At 36.2% G+C, this 14182-nt stretch overlaps 1 protein-coding gene across 6 annotated transcripts in view; it reads right to left on the bottom strand.

Moving 5' to 3' along the window:
- Positions 1-1971: 1971 nt before the first annotated feature.
- The window catches only part of Upf2 (UPF2 regulator of nonsense mediated mRNA decay), a 113643-nt gene continuing 101432 nt past the window's right edge, over positions 1972-14182 (bottom strand). For 5 of the 6 annotated variants that reach the window (XM_046442323.2, XM_046442329.2, XM_046442327.1 and 2 more), the window contains 3 exons: positions 9032-9173; positions 8390-8510; positions 1972-3247 (listed from right to left, as the gene is read on the bottom strand). In XM_046442323.2, coding sequence (XP_046298279.1) covers positions 3238-3247; positions 8390-8510; positions 9032-9173 — 273 coding nt within the window. In that variant the 3' untranslated portion in view covers positions 1972-3237. Of the gene's footprint in view, positions 3248-8385; positions 8511-9031; positions 9174-14182 lie in introns of those variants that run through there. The other variant, XM_046442325.2, reaches the window with a different exon arrangement.

The raw sequence follows: 14182 nt of genomic DNA, 5'->3' as shown, positions 1-14182 counted from the left end.
CCTTGTCTCAGAATTAAAAGAGCATGGGATGTACTCAGTGATGGAGCACTTGTTTAGCATGTTCAAACCCCAGTACTGCAAAAAAAGAAAAAAAAAAAAAAAAAAAAAAAAAAACGACCCCCCCCCCAAAAAAAAACAATTTAGAAGGGGACCAAAAATATATTCAAGTTCTGCCTTAGTAATATCTATCTGTAGTTTTTCATTATACTATGAAGATTAACTATGTAGTCAGTTAGGAAACCTGGGGCCTACCTCTCTGAACTATTTCCTTCCTACAGTAGAGTTATTTCTGCTTATCATAAAAATTCTGAATCCTTATTCCTAATCATCTTATACTGAAGGGTGTTAAGTCATTGTATCTCTCGGGATGATTCCTCATCTACAAAATGAACCTTTCTCCCAGTACTAATCTTCTATTTATTCTAGGACTAATACTCAACTGGTCTATTGGGCTACTTGGGTTTTGGCTCCAAGAAGCCTATGTCCTCTTTCATGTTATTTGTGCCTTGCTTTGCCCAGTTTTCTCAACCTTTTTTGGTTTTCTTGCCACTGTATACCTCCTACAACCTTCCTTCTGGTTGGCTGCTTGGTTTTAAATAGGTCAAGTTTATAGAAGCTCTAAGTGAAGTCAGAGCACAAATGTGCCCACCCAAAAGGCTCTCCTATGAAAGCAGAGACTTACCTTGAGCTACAACCTTAAGCTGCCCTGAGGCCTTCTTCAGCCCAATCCTCAAGGAGAGATTACAGAATTGAAGGAAGGAGGAAGTGTGGCAAATTTGTGAACACCTGCTTACCTTTGGTGGATCATAGGGGGAAAAAGTTATGATAAATTTATGAAAGTCACAGCATTTTCCAAAGTCAGGAGGTTCTCCTTTTATTTTTTAAAACATCTATAAACTTCTTGGTGGCTGTCATAGACTCTATCTTAACATATGGATAATCTTTTAACATCAGTAACCTATCTTTATTATAGTGATCTAATGAATATTGTTGCAACATTGCTAAGAATCTTATTTGGTATACATTCTTCATGGTTCTCAAGACATCATAGATGAAGTGATGTTATTTTCTTTAGATAAAAGGTGAATGCAGATGAATTACCACCACATAGCTGATTATCATTATGATTTCTACCTTGATCATCATTATATATTATAAAGGGTGAATTTGGAGTGATCGCTGACTCTCTGCAAAAAATTTAAATCTAGAAAATAATACAAAGATGATAAAAAAACTTGTAAGTCATTTTTCACAACAAAAGAATAGTAAGTAGCACTATAGAGATCAGTGATGAATGTGGTGATAAGAGGGTAAGCTTCCCTCCTTAAGTTTTTTAAAAAGTTAAAAGCCTATTATAATTCCTTTCAAATTATGACTATCAATCCTTTCAAATTATGACTATCGGTTAGATTTTATAAATTTTAGCAATAGTGATCATAGTAATTTGGTATGGACTATATAAGTCAGCCTTAGAATTAACACTGGGAAACAGAAAGCAGAGATTCTTGCAGTTCCTTGACTGGCCTGCCTTATGGTGCTCTCCCCATCTCTGCTGCCCATGCTTGGTAAACCATCAATGCTGCCTGCCTCAGGCTAAACATGCAGTGCCAGCATTTTCCATATTAATCAGTAGTAACCCTACTTTAAAAACATTAATTCTACTAGATTGCACAGGTGACTTTTTTTGGTGGTGCTGGGGATTGAACCCAGGGCCTTGTGCATGCTAGGAAGGCACTCTATCAACTGAGCTATATCCCCAGCCCCCATGGGTGACTTTATGTAACGTATACACCCAAAGGTAAACTAACTGAGGCACCTGAGAAGGTCAGGACATAGGGAATCCTGAGGGAGAAGGAAATACTAGCAGTGAAATGCTCAAGAAAGTATCTTTGAGAATGTTTTATAAACCCAGAGAGCATGACTGTCCAGGCTTCCAAAACCCAAACCAAATAAAATAAACCACACCAAATCTAAATTACAACACTTTATTGCAGCATCGGCAAAGGTCAGATTTCTGAAGCTGGTGAAGATTGGGCAGCATTTCCATGTGAAATGTTACAACTTTACAAGTTTTGTTTCTTAAATCTACATGCAGAAACTGAAACGTGGTAAAAGAAAAATGCAAAATAGCTAGAAAAAAAGATGTAATCAAGTTGTAGCATACAGATGTGCTCTTTAACTAAATTTACTATGCTTATTAGAAAGCAAACGAAAGACAACTATCCTAATAAATTAACAGATTGTCAGAAACAGACTAAGAACCCTTTTTTCTATTTAGTGGGGGGAAAACAAAACAACAAAACAAAACGAAAACAAAAGCAAAATAAAAGCTCTACTTGTTTCCATATTTTGTTTAGAGACAGAGGCTGTAAACCCATGAAGGTCAACAAAATATTCTGATCTATTTCTTGTTGCCCTTCGTTCATTTTCTGACATGCTGACTGGCACGTTTTGTTTTCAATGATACTTACAATGGGCTCAACTATATCCCTGTTCTTAGGCTGGTATCAGACTTGTCTAAGCCATCTGAATGAATGCTCTTTGTACTAATGTCTTCACATTTTTCTTTCACTCTAATAGGCAATTTTATATCACTGGCTCTGATGGATAAAACAGATTTTTCTCCCTCATCCCTTGTTCCTTTTGAAACAATTTCCTAAACAAAGGCCTTCCTGGTGGATTATCTGGTATTTGGATAACTTTCATCATTTTGTTGTCCTGCATGTAAGTTTTTACTAGAAGATTTTACTGCTTGCTCTATACTTTTCTACTGTAGTCCTGGAGCCCCCAAATGTATCTTCTTCCAACATGGGATGTTCAATTCAGACACTGTAACTCAAATCAAGTTCAAAACTCAAGTTCATTTCCCCCATACCATTATCATGGCAACCATTTCTTCTCCGGCTCAGTCATCTCATTGCTGCTCTTCCTGGTGTAACTGCTCAGTAGTCAAGTGAACCATCTCATTTCTTGACTGCCATTCTCAAGAGAAGATTAACCCTCACGTGATTTCCATTACAAAAGGCCTTTTCCGCCTTGTCTGGAAGCGTGGGCTTGTTCCGGTGTTGGCAGAGGCTGCTGTTTCTGCCTCATGGCCCCAGCCTGTCCCAGGTTTAGATTCGCAACTCTCTAGACCGACATGCTGAGATGTGTCCACTGCTCTCATTCAATTGCTGGAGGACTCCACTATCCACAACATCAGATACAGGACCTAATGAAATGACACGTGCTGCTGGATCAACGTCTCCTAAAGGTACAAACAGGGTGATATTAGAGACCTTACTGCTTCAGGGCAAAGTTGGGGCAAGAAAGTGTTTCTCAAATACTACCAACTATCACCTGGTGATTTCTCTAAGTCTTTTTGTTTCCTTTTTTAATTTTTAAAAATTTTTAGTGGATGATGGACCTTTATTTATTTATATATGGTGCTGAAAATCAAACCAGCACCTCACATGTTAGGCAAGTGCTCTACAACTGTGCCAAAACCCCAGCCCCATCTAAGTTAAGTCTTTTTTAAGAGCAAAACAGGAACAATTTTGACAATAATTGCAAGAGGTGGCTCCTGTATCTTCTCTGTGACTAACTGCTAAAGTTTCAAGAATTCAGTTTGTGTTATGGTTGAATTGTACATCCTCAAAATTCATTTGCTTAACTTGAACCCCCCCATACCTCAAATGTGACTTTATTTGGAAACAGCTGTTGGAGATGTAATTAGTTAAGATGAGGCAATAGTGGAGTAGGATGGGTCCCTGGTCCACTACAATGATTATATCCTTATGCACAGGCTGGGGATGTACCTCAGCTGCAAGAGCACTTGCCTAGTATGTGAAAGGCCCTGTGTTCAATTACCAGTACTGAAAAAAAAAAAAAAGAAAGAAAAAGAAAAGAAAAAAACACAAACACAGGAAGAATGTCATGTGAAGATCATGTGAATGTCTCAGAGATCAGAGCGATGCACCTATAAGCCAATGGATACCAAAGATTGCCAGCAAACCCCAAGAGCCATACAGGAGGCTTGGAACAGCCTTCCTTATAGCCTTAGACCTTTGTCTCATATTTCCTGCCACCAAAACTTTAAGAAAACAAACTTCTGTAGTTTGAAGTCATTCAGTCAATGGCGCTTTCCTAGAGACTCAAAGTTTGTTTTACACAGAGCAAGTTATATGAGCAAGACAATTTCAAGGAATAAAATACAAATATAGGAAAGCATATCCTCAGTTGTCTGTCCCCATAACTCTTCCAGAAGTGAAATAAATATGAAAAATTATCAATGATATAATCATGTCCCCAATGAAAGAACAAAAAGATGGAAGAGTTTCTCCTGAAGTCAAGACAAAGCAGCTGTCTAACACAAAATACTTTAAATAAACAGTGAATGAAAGGAAAAAATGTTGAAAATCTTTGCTAAGTAAGATATGCTTCTATCACTAGTTATAGTGTAGGGTGTCTGTCACCTGACTGGCTTTGTAGGAAAATAATCACTCTGAATGATTAAAATACTAAGAGCTTAAAAAGCACTTACAATATATACTTTGTATTATATGTTATTCTAGGAGGTATTCTATAGCAAAACTATCACTTATTTAACATACAATGAGGGCATCATATCTTTTTAAAAATAGCAAGCTAGATGCAGTAGCATGTGCTTACAGTGTCAGGCACTTGGTAAATTGGAGGTAGGAACATCTCAAGCTTAAGAGACCAACCTGAGCAATATACCAAGACCCCATCTCAAAATGAAAATAAAACATAACAAAAATAACAAACACACACAAACACACACACACAAAAAAAAAAAAAATCCACCAAAACTGTGTATAAATCCTTTCTATTCTAATTGTGGTCTGCACACCAGCAGCTCTGATATCATCTGGGAGCTGAACAGAAATGAACCAGAACCTTCCTTTTTAGTCTAGATGATTTATATGTATTTTAAAAGTTTGAGAAGTGACAGAATAATCCATATGACCTTGTAGCATCTAAACCATATAAGCAGTAATTCTTGCCAAAGATGCAAAGTTTCAGATTGTCAACTCTACTGAGTAGAGAAGAAAAGAATCTTGTTCTGCACTACAGAAAAACTGATGAACAATTTCACTTACAACACAACCCCCATCTTATTCACTAAAAATAAATACCTGTAATTTGTTAAAAGGCTGAAGTTTTAATTTACATTCCTCTGATAAGATCCTCTGGTTAGAAAACATAAAAATCATTATATAATATTAGGAGCCTATCAAAATCCATAGGTAAAAAAATTTCAACTACTTGAAAAACTAGTTTTCAAATTAATTTTCCTTTTACTAACACGTAACATTACCAACATTAATTGATTTTTAAAAAAAAAAATCACCAGCCACATTAATAATCAACTTGAAACCAGTTCCTCACATTTACTCACAGACTCAAGGTCACCCTGTCCCCCTTCACATAGGTACCCCCCTCCAGCATACTCTACTTAAGCTACTGATGATGCCAGTGCTCCATACACACCTTCCACTAAAGCTAAGTCTGGCCCAAAGTAAGCAGAAGAAAATAAAGACGCAATCACCATTCCACCCCATCAGTTTGTTCTTAAAATGACTATATTTCTTCACTTAAAATAAGTTTAAAAATGGCAAAGAACATGTGGTACTCTAAAACGCTCAAAAACTCATGTTTATGCATTTGACCATTTTACAATGCTTTAACCATATCTATGTTTTAGAAACACAGCCTATGAAAATAGCACTCATTATCCTTTACAGAGTGCCATTCAAAAGGATGATGGACAGGTTAGGATTTGTTTTTTTAAGTTACAATTTTAAGACAAAATTTAAAACAGGTTGAGAGGTTAGCTCAAGGGTTGGAACTCAGAAAAAATGGAAAACAAGAACTTGGGAGCAGAACTGAAAGAAGAAAGTTTATTAAATGACTAAATGTAGATTGCAGTCCATGCCCCCCACCCTGAATCTTTAATCTCATGGAGAATGGAGACAAACTAGCAGGTAAATAAATAGGACACAGTCTGTGGAAATATAGTGAATTAAGACAACATATCCTCACTGATCTATGTCAGTCTTGAGAATACCAAGGTGGGTCTTAAGGAGAAGCAGGAGTTATCCAGGAAGAAAAGCAGGAGACTGCTCCAGAGAAAGGCAAAAATAGAACAGTAAGAACAATAGGTAGTTAAAAGACCAGCTGGTTAGGAGTAGGGAAAGGAACTGCGAGAGATGAAGCAAATAATTTAAGTATATGCATGCATGTCATACCTTGCTAACCAAGCTGAAGAGTTTGAAGTTTATTCTACGAGCCATAAGGAGCCATTGATGAATTTTAAGCAGAAGGGCTCATATAGTCAGATGGCAGATTTGCATCTTAGAAAGAACACTGAGAATGAACTGGATGTGGCTGAAACAGACTAAGAAGTAGATGAGGTAGCTGCAGTTATCTACACTTATCTTAGCCCAAAGGCCAAGAAGCGATTGCAGCAGTAATCCAAATGTGAGGTGACAGTGGTTTGATCTAGAGTCTTGGTATTGGGGCAGAATAAAATAGGTACCTTTGAGAACCTTTTAGTATTAGAATGCAGAGGGTTATTACCCAGATGGAATTGAGGGGGAAGGAGAACTACAAAATGAAACCCCCTTTCCCAGTATGGACAATAGTAGTGCTTTTGTTTACTAAGCTAGAACTGGGCAGGAACAAGGCACACACTGAGGTTTCTGTTTCAGAGATGCACACCTGGACAGGCAGAAACTCAAGTGTGAGGTCTGGGCTGGAGATCTGGACATTAATGAAGTCATAGAAAGGATGACCCCTTACAGACAGTAGAAGGATAGGAAAAAAAACCAAGGAATCTGGACATCTATAGGTAGGGCGTGTGCATAAAGGAGCTGAAAGTCAGGTAGGAATCAGAGGGGTCAGAGAAAAGGGGGAAAATCAGAAGCTAGAAGTCATAAAAGCAAAATGAAAGAGTATATGGAGGAAAACAGAAGGGCCCATAATGCAAAGTGCTACAAAGATATTGCTCAAGGAGTGGTTAGGGACCCCAGAGAAGGCTGTTTCACTGAAAAGGTAGGGTAAGTCACACAATGATTGGGAGGCAAGGAAAAGAGCAAATGTGGTTGGTTCTTCCAAAGGGAATTTGGAGGAAGAGGAAAGGAAAATAGAAAGTTAAAGAATTTGGAGAAATGACTGAATAATGTTGGTAGCAAACTAAGTAGGGCATACCACATATACATCTATTATACTAATTACGTTTACACATCTGTTTCTTCATATTTATCTTTGTTCCCTACTGCCTGAGAAATGCTTTGAATAAACAGCACAAATGACATATTTGAATAAATAGAATAAATAGAAATAAGCAGAATAAATGAGTCGGACAGAATTAGCTTTCAAGTACAGGTAGTACTCTGTTTTCTCACTGGACTCTAAACTTGAGGATTTTCTTCTCCTTTTAAATTTTTTTTGTAATGAAGGGCTGGACCTGGTAGGTACCAGATGAATATATGCTACTGCAGATACCCATTATGTCATCAAACTTCATACTTACAAATTCTATAAGATTCTGATATTCCCACATTTAAAAATTAGAAAAAGATACTAATATCTGAATAGAAAAGGAATTAGGTATAAATAAAGACAATGTGCTATTCAGAGATGTTACACTGCAATATGGAAAAGTGAAGTTGATAAAAATATCAAGATAAGATATTCTAATATTTTTAGTTTCTGATGATAAGAGGGAACATATATTATCAAAACTACTATAGCATATATTTAAAGCTACTTTTTTTTTGGGGGGGGGGGATGGTGGTACTGGGATTAAACCTAGGGCCTCACACATGCTAGGTAAATGCTTTTACTACTAAGCTATATACTCAAGGCCTAAAGCTATTTTTAAGATGTGGTGGGTTTTTTTGTTTTGTTTTGTTTTTTGTTTTTTTATGCCAGGGTCTGAACCCAGGGGTACTTAACTACTGAGCCACATCCCTAGCCCTTTTTTGTATTTTGTTTAGAGACAGGGTCTTGCTGAGTTGCTTAGGACCTTGCTAAATTGCTGGGGCTGGCTTTGAATTCCCAATCCTCCTGTCTTAGCCTCTCAGCCGAGCCACTAGAATTACAGATGTGCGCCACCATACCTAGCTAAAGCTACTTTCAAAAAAACTGCAAAAGCAAGAAACTAACATTTGTCAATGTCCATTAAGCTAAGAGTTTGTACATTTAGCAGCAACAAAACAGGTTTCATCTATTTTGCTAATAATTAGGCTTTTGTCTATAAGTATAATCCAGAATTCTTTAATTTATTCATACGGATATTACAAAAAGGGAGGGGAAAGGGGAAGGGGGAAGGGGAAAGGGGAAGGGAAGGGAGAGAGCAAGCTAAGGGAGAAGCTGTTTTTACCTCCCACCAGTCTTAAAGATTAGATCTGCATTAGGTGCTCCCTTTGGATGCTGGTAACGAGGCCGCCGCTCACGATTGGTGTTTGCTGGAGCTGGGCGCTGAGCAAGAGACTGCAACATTTCTATGATTAGGATCAAAAAAGAAAATGCTGTTAACTCTTATAAATGTACACTATCTGTGAAGCAAATAAAATGTTAGGGAGATCAAGTTTATCAGTCCTTATTATCAGGTAAATGACTATAGAAAAGTAACCATTATACAGACTATCATGATTGTAAGGTACTAAAAGAACCATCAAGAGATGAGATTCTTTCAGTATCCAATGTTTCCTTATTGTAAATTTGGTCATTACATTAAGTGCCTTAAGAGACAATTAAAAAGCCTAAGAGGCAGTATACAATGACAGCTAATAAGATAGTGTTTGGAGAGAGTCTACACTGGCTAAAAATTATCCTCTCACTTGCAAACACAGATACCAGTAGGTAATCTATCTGAATTATGGAGTTAGAAAAATAAGATGAAAATTATATTATTATTTTACAAATAAGTCAGAGGAAAATGGAGACAGAATGAGATAAAACTATATTTCAAGCACTCAAGAAGCATAAAAATTTCCTATTTCTTTTATAAATGATTTCATACCTTGATAATCTTCTTGTTCTTGCCGCTCATTGATATCTAGTGTGAGCTTTTTCATTCTCATCCTTTCTTCTTGTTCTGCCTGTTGCTGGTTCCAATGATTTGCAGCAAGTTGGGATGACATGGGCACATTAAGTATTTTAAACTGAGAGAGAAAAAACAAAAACAAAAACCAAAGGTCACAAATACCCTGAGGAAACCAGAAGAAAAAACAGATTTCAAATAAAATAGCAAGTAGAAAATAAGTTTTTCTTTCACTGTACAACAACAGATTTATAAGAACATCTAAAAAGAAATAGTAGTATTATTCTAGTAGACAAAATCCATCAGATTTGGATGAGAAGTAAAAGTCTACCAGTTTAATCTCCATGAAAAGCAGAAGTTCTTTAGTGTACCCTATTTGGAAACATACCTCTAACAACAAGGAATGATTTTTCATCCTGTAGAACCCATCATGTAGGGCTGTCAGAAAGACTTCTACAGGAAACTGGAATCCACCTCCTGTCATTTCTACCCACCTCATGAACTACATGAAATCTAGTCCATCTTCAACATTACTAGACTTCGTATTTCTGAAGACAGCTGTGATGTTTGAAAGGAGAAAGAGTTAAGTGAGAACTGTTAAGTTAAACAGTTCTGTTAAAGGGAGAGAGTGAGCCCTTGTCTAGGAAAGCCTTTGTTTTTTAGTGGGATGTTCCTGGCATAGGACTGCATATGGCAAACAAACCTAGATTTAAAAAAAAAAAAATCTATGAATTTATGGGTCGTGGTTCCCTAGAAAATGTTAAGTAAGCTATGCTAACATCTAAGCACAAAATGGAGGTGTTTCATAACCGAAATTCTCTGTTGTGCATGTCTTAATGAAGAGAACTCATCCTGACCATATCTGTGCAAAGTCAGGGTTCAGGAAGCTGTGTGCAGGATCCCAGACCTCTCTGCTTGATCTGTGCCTCCTGAATGCTGGCATCTTTAAAATCATGTAAAGCTTAATTAACATTGTGTAAGTTCTGACTCATTTGAGATTGACTTGCAAGTTTGATTTTTTTGTATTACTTCATATGTTCCCTCTTGGCATATTTTACGATGCCCTTCAGTTAGTCAATGTTCCCCTCCCCTTAGAATGTAATACCCAGAATACAAACATACTAAGCCAGATACATCCACTAAGGTAATATATATATATATATATATATATATATATATATATATATATATATCTACAAACCCAACTACCTGCATTTTATATTTATATCAGCAGACAAAAATCTCACCTATCAAAATAAAAATATTAAGGCGCCCACTAAACCTCACTGGTTCTCCCCAATGTGCTTAGCTTTAGAGAATTTTCTCTAAGGAAAATAATCACTTTCTTTTTAAAGAGCTCAAAGCCATTAAAAAGGAAAAAGCCAACAAACAAAAAAAGTGTGTTTCAGAAGTGTGTTTCAGTAGTACAGCACATGTCTGGTATGTGTGAGGCTGTGGGGAAGATCCCCAGCATGGCAAAAACTCAAAACCAAATCCAAAATACCTTTGTGAAGTATGTCTGATGTAATTTGATGAATTTCTCTGTAGGTAGACGCTGAAGAAAATCTCTCCTCACTTGAGACAATGAGGATATCAATCACCTCTAACTTTTGTAACCCATCTCTTTCTCTACCCCACCAGCTAGCAGCTGCTGACCTGCTTTCTTTTACTATTGATTCCTCTGCTTTTTCTAAAATTTTAGATAAGTGGAATTATCCAACACACACTCTTTAGCACTACATTATACAAACAGACCTACTATTGATTCACCTGTTCGTAACATTTGGGTTGTTTCTAGTTTGGGGTTAACATGCTAGGAATGGAATAGCTGGAAATATCTGTTTCAGTGTTTTAGTTTTTTTTTTTTTTTTTATTGTTGGTTGTTCAAAACATTACATAGTTCTTGATATATCATATTTCACACTTTGATTCAAGTGGGTTATGAACTCCCATTTTTACCCCGTATACAAATTGCAGAATCACATCAGTTACACATCCATTGATTTACAATGGATGTGTAACTGTCCAACTGAGTTCAGTTCCTTCACATCCCTACTGAAACATGGCACAATCAGTCTTCCTAACTTTAGTTATGCTAGTAAGCATATACTGGTATATCAATTGGCATTTTTTAATTTCCTAGTGACTAAAACCATCTGTTTAAAACCTCATCCTAGAATCATACATCAAGTTTGTTGGACTAGATTTCAGAAAGCAGTTTTTGCTTGTTTTTGAAAAAGGCCAAAAATCTTAATGACAACTGCTCTACAATTACATATATAAGTTCTTTCAGTCCTCAAAGATATAATTAGTTTCTATATGAAGACTGGGACTCTTTAAAGTAAATTATTCCTTCTGACATTATTTAATTTTACCCAATCTTACTATGCCCTTTCAAAGAGAAATCTTCCTTCTTGATATGAGGGGGAAAATACCATTCCACAGCACTGGTTTTTTACTCTTTATTCTTTTTAAAAAGCACTTCCTAATCCCCATGAGCCACATGTTTTTAAAAACTGCCAACTGTGGCTATTCCTAAATTCTAGTGTATATGGCCTGATGATAGCCAATTTTTCCTTCTTACATAATTACTAATTCTATGATAACTTTCTTCTGCCCTTTCCCCAGTTTTCTTTTTCTTTTTGTCTTTTTTTTTTAATATTTATTTTTTATTTGTAGTTGGACACAGTACCTTTATTTTTACGTGGTGCTAAGGATCGAACCCAGGGCCTCACACATGCTAGGTGAGAGCTCTACCACTGAGCCACAACCCCAGCCCCTACCCCAGTTTTCTTTGATTTCCACATTACAATCACTTCTTTCATGAAATACATACTTGTCAGGTATATTGCTGCAAGGAAATAAAGAACACAAATTTTTGAAGTCATACAAATTGGCCTCATAGTCCTATCATATATTAGTATGACCTAGCAATCACCCAAGAATTCTCTGAGAGGGGGCTGGGGTTGTGGCTCAGTGGTAGAACATTCGCCTAGGACGTGCAAGGCGCTGAGTTCAATCATCAGCACCACGTAAAAAATAAATAAATAAAGCTATTGTATCCAACTACACAGAACACACACACACACACACACACACAAAGAATTCTCTGAGAACTATACATACATTGGAGGAAAGATAACCTCTTCAACAAATGGTGCTAGGAAAACTGGAAATCAATATGAAGCAGAATGAAATTTAACCCCTATCTATCACCCTACACAAAACTCAACTCAAAGTAGATCAAAGACTTAGGCACTAGAATAGAGACCCTGCACCTAATAGAAGAAGAAGGTCCAACTCTCCATTGTGTCAGCTTAGGAACCAACTCCTAATAAGACTCCTAAAGTGCAAAAGTAAAATTAAGAATCAATAAATGTGATGGCAACAAACTAAAAATGTTCTTCACAGCAATAATCAAGAATGTGAAGAGAGAGCTTACAGACTGGGGGAAAACCTTTGCCACCTGCACCTCAGATAGAGTATTAATCTCCAGGATACATAAAAAACTAAAAAAATTTGACACCAAAAAAATAAAAACAAATAACCCAATCAATAAATGGGCAAAGGAACTGAACAGACACTTCAAAGAAGAAATAAAAATGGTCAACAAATACATGAAAAAATGTTCAACATCTCTAGTAATTAGAGAAATGCAGATTAAAACTACACTGAGATTCCATTTCACTCCAGTCAGTCAGAATGGCAATTATCAAGAATATAAGTTAAAAAAAAAAAAGAATATAAGTAAACAATAAATGCTGGTGAGGATGTGGGGGGAAAGGTACACTGATATATTGCTGATGGGCATAAAAACTGGTACAACTACGCTGAAAAGCAGTACAGAGATTCTTCAGAAAACTTGGAATGGAACCACTATTTGACCCAGTTATCCCCTCCTCGGTATACACCCAAAGGACTTAAAATCAGCATATTAAGTGACGCAGCCACATTTTAAGTTTAGAGCAGCTCAATTCACAATAGCTAAACTATGGAACTAATCTAGGTGCTCTTCAACAGATGAATGAATAATGAAAATGTGGCATATATGCACACTGGAATATTACTCAGCCATAAAAAGAATGCCACTATGGCATTTGATTGTAAATAGATGGAGCTAGAGACTATCATGTTAAGTGAAATAAGCCAATCCCAAAAAACCAAAGGTCAAATGTTTTCTATGAGGATGCTAATAACACACAACCAGGTTGAGGGAGGGAAGAATAGAAATTCAGTGGATTAGACAAAGTGAAATGAAGGAAAGGGAGCGGGGATAGATACAGGGAAGACAACAGAATGAACTTTAACATGTGAAAATACACTCTATTAATGTATATCTAAAAAGAACAATTAAAATAATTCTCTGAGACACTTTTCTCACCTATAAAAAGAAGACACCAATACTACTTACCTTTTAAGGTTGTTCAGAGAATTAAATGAGATAACATTACTCTCTGGGGAAAAAAAAAAGACTCTTCGCAAAATAAGTCACCAACTTAAAACATCACCTTCTTAGAAGAATGATTTACAACCAATAATCAGAAAATTAAAATCTTTTAATTATTTCTGGTATACCTGTCCTTATGCTTAGTTTGTAATCTACATCAGGAGTATATTTACATAATACACAACTTGTTTTGTTTATGTCCACAAAACAAAAACAACTAAAACATAATTAAAATAGTTACCATTCTGTAAAATATACTTTTAATTTATTTTTCAAAATTCAGGAAGATACACAAAAAATAAATAGATGAAAAAGTTCAGCTTGAAATCAATTTCCTGTCAAACTCTTTATATATGTCTCTAACATATGAAGCAAAACTTCATTTATTCTTCATAAACAGTAATATTACTACTGTGAGACAATCACAGTAATTTGTGAAATTTTTTATTTTTAGTACTACTCATGTTGTAAAGCCTTCTGTTGCACCTGTATGTCCAAACCCAGGTGCTATGAACTATTAGGAAAGAAAAGTTCCATTAAACAGACATTGTAAACAGAACTGAGCCAAATTATCATGACACCAGGGAGAGAGTTTCAAATTCTAGGCAGAAAGATTACAACTTTCCCTCTAAAAAAATGAGAATAACATCCAGAATGAGGACGTGAAGCAACGCAATTTTCTA

This window comes from Marmota monax, unplaced genomic scaffold (genome assembly GCF_021218885.2).
Source record: "Marmota monax isolate L192 unplaced genomic scaffold, Marmota_monax_Labrador192_F-V1.1 WCK01_AAM20220418_F8-fsc00072, whole genome shotgun sequence".
Classification (NCBI taxonomy): domain Eukaryota; kingdom Metazoa; phylum Chordata; class Mammalia; order Rodentia; family Sciuridae; genus Marmota; species Marmota monax.
This window is presented reverse-complemented; position numbering and strand designations above follow the sequence as displayed.